Raw genomic sequence first — 6,501 nt, 5'->3', positions numbered from 1 at the left:
GTCTTCAAGGTAGATTTTTTTTTTTAATTCCCTGAATTGGCCATATTCAAGCCTTCATTATGACCAGTTGCTAACTTTCATGATTTATCCCATCTCTCTGTTTTTGTCTTCCTCTTTCCTCTCTCTGTTTTCTCTCCTCGCTTCCTTCCTCTCTCACTCCTCCCCTTCTCTCTCTCCGTGGCAGATCCTGTGTGGCCGTGAGATCCCACGCTGGGTGAACCGACTGGCCTACTTCAGCTCCTGCGTGCCCTTCCTCCAGAGCTGCCTGCCCAAGGAGTGGCTGACCCCGGCTGCCCTGCAGTCCAGTGTGAGCCAGGAGCTCCAGGGCGAGCTGGAAGAGGCCGAAGATGCCGCCGCCACAGCTTCCACTCCTACCTCCGCCGCCACCGTGGCACCCTTCCCCAGACCCAGCCGACACCAGCCGCGCCGGTAGGCCGATCCCAGCCCAGCCCAGCCCAGCACGTACCCGGAACCCCCCAACCATCCCTGCCTTTAGCCACTCCCACTCCCACATCACGCCACACCCGCTCACCAGCCCCCCCTGCCCTGCTCGGCTTTGACGGACAGGGCCGTCTTCCAATGGGAGCTGCCAGAGGGAAACACTCAGGCCAATCGCCTGGCCCTAACCAGCTGGAACTGCTCAGTGATGCCACAGTGCCCCCTGGTGGTAGAGAAACAGCAACTGTCTCAGTTTGTGATGGAGCCAGGGACCAGGGGCTGGCTGCAGGGACTATGGACCTGAGATTTTATGTTTGTTTTACTTTGTTTTGTTTTGTCTTGTCTTTTGTTTTGCTTGTTCAACACTCCTTGTCGGAGAGACAAATACAAGCTGATGTCAAGTTTATGTTTCTTTTTAAGGCCTTCTGTTCTACACGCTCAGGACTCAGTGGTAGTGTCACTGAAAAGAAAGACAGACTTCAAAACCTGTCCTGTTCTGAGTTTTCTAACACAACACTTCTTTTGTTTTTCCTTTTACGTGTTATGTAGGTTGCACCTGGGTTTTGCAATTCTGACATCTCTGGAATGAGCTTTTTGTTTACAAAGTGTGCATGTGTGTGTGTCTGTGTATGTATGTGTGTGTGTGTGTGCGTGTGTGTGTGTGTGTCAGCTGACATTAAGCCACCTGGGACAAACCCTAAACCACCTTTTTTGTGAAAAACAGAACTCTCACACACACACGCAGTTGATGTCTCCCCACTTTGGTGGTCGTGCCTCAAACTTTTTACTGTTGGCCTGTGCAGCTGGAGATCTGCTCCTTTTTCTTTGTATCTTTCTGTATCTCTACTCTCCAGCCGACGGGCTCCTTGCTACCCTGCAAAAGACGTCAGATGTTTTACACCGCTAGCTTTCTAGTCTTATATCTCCGAGACAATATTTGTATCTTGTTTTAAAATTATTAAAGAGAAGATATTGAAATTATACCCAAGTGTGTAGTTTTCCATGGCTTCATAAGTGAGTGTGTGTGAGTGTGTGTGTCCACAACAAGAGGGCAAAGTAGAGACAGAGCAGTTCATGAATGCCTTTGAAACATGCCTTACTCATGCATGCTGTCCAGCGTCATTGCCATTTTAATTTCAGTTTTATTTTTACTTAATCCAGACAAGTAGTCCATTAATGTCCATTTTGAGCATATTTTCTTTAGTAGTCCAGGGCATGGTTTGTCAAAATCTCCTTTGCCATCTGAAGTATTTGATACCTCTAATGAATTTGGTCAATAAACCATCATAAACATGTTAAGTGAAATACATTCATAAGAGCAACATGAATCTTGTTTAGGCAGCTGTGTGCAGACTCAACCAAGTACCAAGATGACACCTAGTGGTGGATGACAGATATAACAGGAGTCCACCTTTGCCATCTGTCAAAGCTTTGTGGTAATGTCAGACTCTGATGGGTGTGTATCAGGCATGTCTGGCGTTGTGAGGTCCCTATTTATGTTCCCTAAATGTGTAGGATTCTGGCTGCAGATAAGACCCACTATTGGAATTCCAATCATTGTGGTGTTGTCAGGTAGGTTCCCTAAATGTGTAGGAACCTGACTGTAAGTCAGACCCCAGATTGGGAGTACAATCACTGTTGTGTCCCTGGTTTGGTTCCCTAGAGGTGTAGGAATCTGACTGAAGGTCTGACCCACATTTTGGAGTCCAGACATCGTGGTATATGGGGCTCCAGGCATTGTAGCGTCTTGGGTTAGGTTCCCTAAAGATGTAGGACCCTCGCTGCAAATCATACTCATGTTTGGGAGTCCAGGCATTGCGGGGTCCTTGGATTGGCTTCCTAATGGTGTTGGACCCACACTGCCAATCATACCCCCCATGTTAGGGAGTCCAGGTATTGTGGTTAGGTTCCCGAAAGGTGTAGGAGCCTGACCGCAAGTCATACCCATGTTTGGAAGGGCAGATAAGCCTCCAGAGACGGTGGGGATCTGAGCTGATGTTCCAGACATACCAAGGGTGGCATTGAAGTTCTCAAAAACGGTTGAGATACCGTTAGGAGACTCCATGCCCATGCCTTGAGAAGGGAACCCACTGCCTTTTCCAGAGACCACTGAGAAAGAGTTTTGTGTGTCTGACAAGGGGAGGGCAACATTTGGGTTCTCAAGCACAACAGAGGTGTCAGCAGTCTGTGTCTGTTTGTGCCTGCAGCAGGGAAGGGTATCCAAAAGCTCTCTCAGGCTCTTCGTCAGCAGCATTGTCAGAAAGGGGTTGAAAACAGGACTCAGATACAACATCAAGTTGGCCGCCAAGCCAAAGTATTCATACCCACTGATTTGGACCTCCAGGTTGGCCAGCAGGGTGGCCAGAGCGAATGGAAAGAAGAGGAGGCTGTAGTTGAGGAGGATGGTGACCAGCATGGCGAGGACTCGCCGCCTCTGTGACGGTCGGACCGAGGTGGGGCAGCACAGCGAGGCCCGGCAGGAGTCCAGGAGGAAGAAGACAAGGAGTGGGAAGGGCACCAGCAGACAGATGGAGAACGCCAGCAGGAAGCCGAAGTAGAGCAGGAGGACGATCCCGATTGGCGCTGCCCAAGTGGCCAGCGAGATCAGAGACGAATGCTTGGCCTTTCGGCAGCAGCCGTGGCACCGCTGGCTGGCCACCAACAGGTGGCGCTCTTGCGCCACACCAACCATGAACACGATGTTGCTGGCCACCCCGAAGTAGAAGATGAGGGAGGGGATGTCTGTGTCCAGCTCGGCCGTCGTGCTCCCACTGATGGTCTGTGGTCTTGTGAAGAGGTTGAAGATGTCCGAGATGAGCAGGTTAATGGCCTGGACTGGGGTGCCATTGCCGCCCTTCACCAGCTGGCTCAGCATGTAGATAGCCAAGCAGATGGCAGGAAGTCCGACAGCAAACGTCACCCAACCCACAATTTGCGCGACTCTCTCAGCTCGGATTTTGCCAGGGCTACCGTCAGTCCAGTTAGTTCCATTTTGTTGCCTGTCATAATGCTCCATTTTATTCATAACATGTATAATAACTAGCATCTACTTAATAAAATACAATTATACAATATGTACGATTCTACATACAGGAAATCTTGCAAACACACGTGTGCTGTGCTCAGGCTGTTATGAATCCCATGAGGGAAAATTTTGCACACAATTACAATAGTTAATCACTATAGTTAAATAGTAACATTAGCCTCTGACTTGGATAATAATAATAATAGTAATAATGATACTTTATACACCTTTCACATGTATATTCTTTACACTGCCACTGTTTACCCAGAGATACATTTTATATCTGCCGTATAACATAAACAATTACCACAAACATCTGTTAACTATTTAACCACAAAATGAGCCCTTCGCATAAGACCATAACATAAACGTTAGGCTGTTACCATGACCCCCCCCCCTTCTCTCTCTCTTTCTCTTTCTTTCTCTCTACCACATCAGCCCTGGAGCTGAAGCTTGTCTGTGTTGCATGCAGAATGCAGCTATCCACATCTGCCTTTCCTCTTTGGTGCCCAGGTGACAAGCAGCATGTGTTATGTCAAGAAGCTCCCATTCCTAAGCGACCACAGCCAAGACTGATGTGATAGAAGTCCAGGGTCCAGGGAGTGACTTCTCCTGAGTCTGGCCCGTGTTGTCGTCCCGAGGATTGTGTTCATGGTCTCCTGCCCTCCTACCTTTATGTACCTGTTTGAACGTCAGCAGCTGAACAGCAGTCTATTCATTCCGCTCCTACCTGGAATGGAGACACCACGTAATATCTATGCAAATACTGCAGTTTAATTATCAAGATTATGCTTACAGGGATATTTTTATGGCGCAAGTAGGTGTGCCGTGATGTTTACATTGCAATGCAGGCTCATGTGGACATAGGTACAACCGTGTGAAAACAAAAGCAAAGGCAAAAACAGACACTCAGGTTTTATGGCCTTCGGTTGACAAGTAGGACTGCAATGATACACACAATATGATGAAGTTCCTTCCCAGTGGCCAAGTCTAATGGTTCTGTTAGTATCATTAACTAGGGATGTGACGCTCGAAGCTGACGTTTCGAAACAGTGTCGAGCTTCCGAAACGCAAGTGTTTCGAAACAGTGTTTCGAAGTGTGGTTCAAAACGCCCATGTCACGTGACCATGGCTCAGTGAGGCTTCGTGGTGTTTCAATTTGGTTTGGACAGGTGGCCTACCGCGCGGGCCAATTACCCGAGTAAACACCTGTTTGATCTAAATTACAAAGTCCCAGAATGCTTAAAAGTCATTCAAACACATCCTATCTTTGTGGGTTTTTTGTGAGGAGAGAGATTTTGAGAGATATAACGACATATAGCGATTGATAGTGCATTCTTGTGATTGGTAGGTTAGTGATATAGATTAATTGACAGGCTAGTGAGCGATAGTTTAGATAGATAGGCCTATAGTCTAGTGACCCTTTGAAATACTGGCAGCCTGCCAGTGGCAGAAGAGGAAAGTGGTTTATCCAAACCTAACTGTGATGGCAAAAAAATATTTGTGCATGCCAGCAACAAGTGTGCCTTGTGAAAGATTTTTTTCCAAGGCTGGAGAGGTTTATTCAAAATCAAGAAACAGATTAAATGCCAAGACGGCAGAACAACTGTTATTCCTAAATAAAAAATTATGTTGACATACAAAAAATGTTTATGTTTATTTTTCCCATGTTGAACCTGATTAGTCTAACCTGCTTCATTCATGTATCCTTTATTTCCCTACAACATGTTCCCAAAAAAAACCCTGGGCCATAAGCATAGCCTACATTTTAAAACCATTGTAGCATGTTCCTCTCCAGCATATTCCAAAGGATAATGTACTATGAAACTGAAATAACAAAACATCTATAACTGGCAGATATAAAAATGTTCTAGTTACTGAAGGCATATACTAGTCTGAACTTTTTAACGGCAAAACAAGTTATTATGACCGCCGCGCAGCGAAACTGTAGGTTTAGTCAGATTTTTTTTTTTTGCCCAAATTTCCGTCAAGGATTCCTGGGACACTGAAAGACCGGGGTACACGAAACTTGGTGGGCATGTAACCCCACATGGATAGCATGGAACCATCGTTTTTCATTTTGATCTGTAGCCCCCTGCTGGACTGGACCCCCGAAAGGAGGGTAAGGCAGACACAGTTTTCTGTGAATATCTCGAGAACCGTAGGGTTTAGGAGGACCATTTTTTTTTGGTATGTTGATTTCAAGGGACCATGTCAACCCATTCCATAACCACTCATTTCATGTATAGCGCCACCTAGTTAAACACAAAAAAGTAAAAATGAGGTGTTGTAATCGCAGGTATCTGTTACCTAACATAGTCAAAACTGCACGAAATTGGAAGTGTAGGATCATTATGACACCCTCTGTATGCACGCCAAGTTTTGTGGAATTTCGTTCATGGGGGGCCACACAATAAATTAATTTATGTTACTATACACCAACTGGCCTGTAGGTGGCCGGAAACAGTTTTCTGTGAATATCTCGAGAACCGTAGGGCCTAGGAGGTCCACCTTTTTTATGTATGTTGGTCTTAAGGGGGCATGTCAACCCATCCCATTACCACTTATTTCATGTATAGCGCCACCTAGTTAAAAATTAAAAAGCAAAAAATTAGGTGTTTTCATCACAATATCTCTGGCTGACAAGGTCAAAACTGCACGAAATTAAAAGTGTAGGATCATTATGACACCCTCCGAATGCATGCCAAGTTTTGTGTACTTTTGTTCATGGGGGGCCTTACAATAAAATAATGTATGTGTACATTTAGTGACATACACCAACAAGGATTCCCGGGACACTGAAAGACCGGGGTACACAAAACTTGGTGGGCATGTAACCCCACATGGTTAGCATGGCACTGTCGTTTTTCGTTTTGATCTGTAGCCCCCCCGCTGGACTGGACCCCCCGAAAGGAGGGTAGGGCAGACACAGTTCTCTGTGAATATCTTGAGAACCGTAGGGACTAGGATGACCTTTTTTTCCCGTATGTTTGCCTCCAGGGGTCATGTTAACCCATTTCATGTGCACACATGTGCAC

General features: G+C 46.3%; 2 protein-coding genes across 2 annotated transcripts in view; one reads left to right on the top strand and one right to left on the bottom strand.

The window, feature by feature from the left end:
- The window catches only part of desi2 (desumoylating isopeptidase 2), a 46,228-nt gene extending 44,807 nt beyond the window's left edge, over nt 1-1,421 (top strand). The window contains exon 6 of the mRNA XM_076286236.1: nt 185-1,421. Coding sequence (XP_076142351.1) covers nt 185-433 — 249 coding nt within the window. The 3' untranslated portion in view covers nt 434-1,421. The remainder of the gene's footprint in view (nt 1-184) is intronic.
- Nucleotides 1,422-1,573: 152 nt separating this feature from the next.
- On the bottom strand, nt 1,574-4,091 carry LOC143124591 (uncharacterized). The gene has a single exon (XM_076286235.1). The coding sequence runs from the start codon at nt 3,482-3,484 to the stop codon at nt 1,862-1,864; it is 1,623 nt and encodes a 540-aa protein (XP_076142350.1). The 5' UTR covers nt 3,485-4,091; the 3' UTR covers nt 1,574-1,861.
- Nucleotides 4,092-6,501: the final 2,410 nt, after the last annotated feature.

The sequence above is a fragment of the Alosa pseudoharengus genome, unplaced genomic scaffold (assembly GCF_046254945.1).
Source record: "Alosa pseudoharengus isolate Yale_2024_CS ecotype anadromous, Long Island Sound unplaced genomic scaffold, YU_APseudo_1.1 YU_APseudo_1.1_scf_15, whole genome shotgun sequence".
Lineage (NCBI taxonomy): Eukaryota > Metazoa > Chordata > Actinopteri > Clupeiformes > Clupeidae > Alosa > Alosa pseudoharengus.
The sequence above is the reverse complement of the archived record's forward strand: the minus strand, read 5'-3'. Positions and strand labels throughout refer to the sequence as shown.

Bases quoted from the DNA above. Each gene is read 5' to 3' on its own strand.
- LOC143124591 (XM_076286235.1), bottom strand. From the start codon at position 3,484: ATGCTAGTTATTATACATGTTATGAATAAAATGGAGCATTATGACAGG.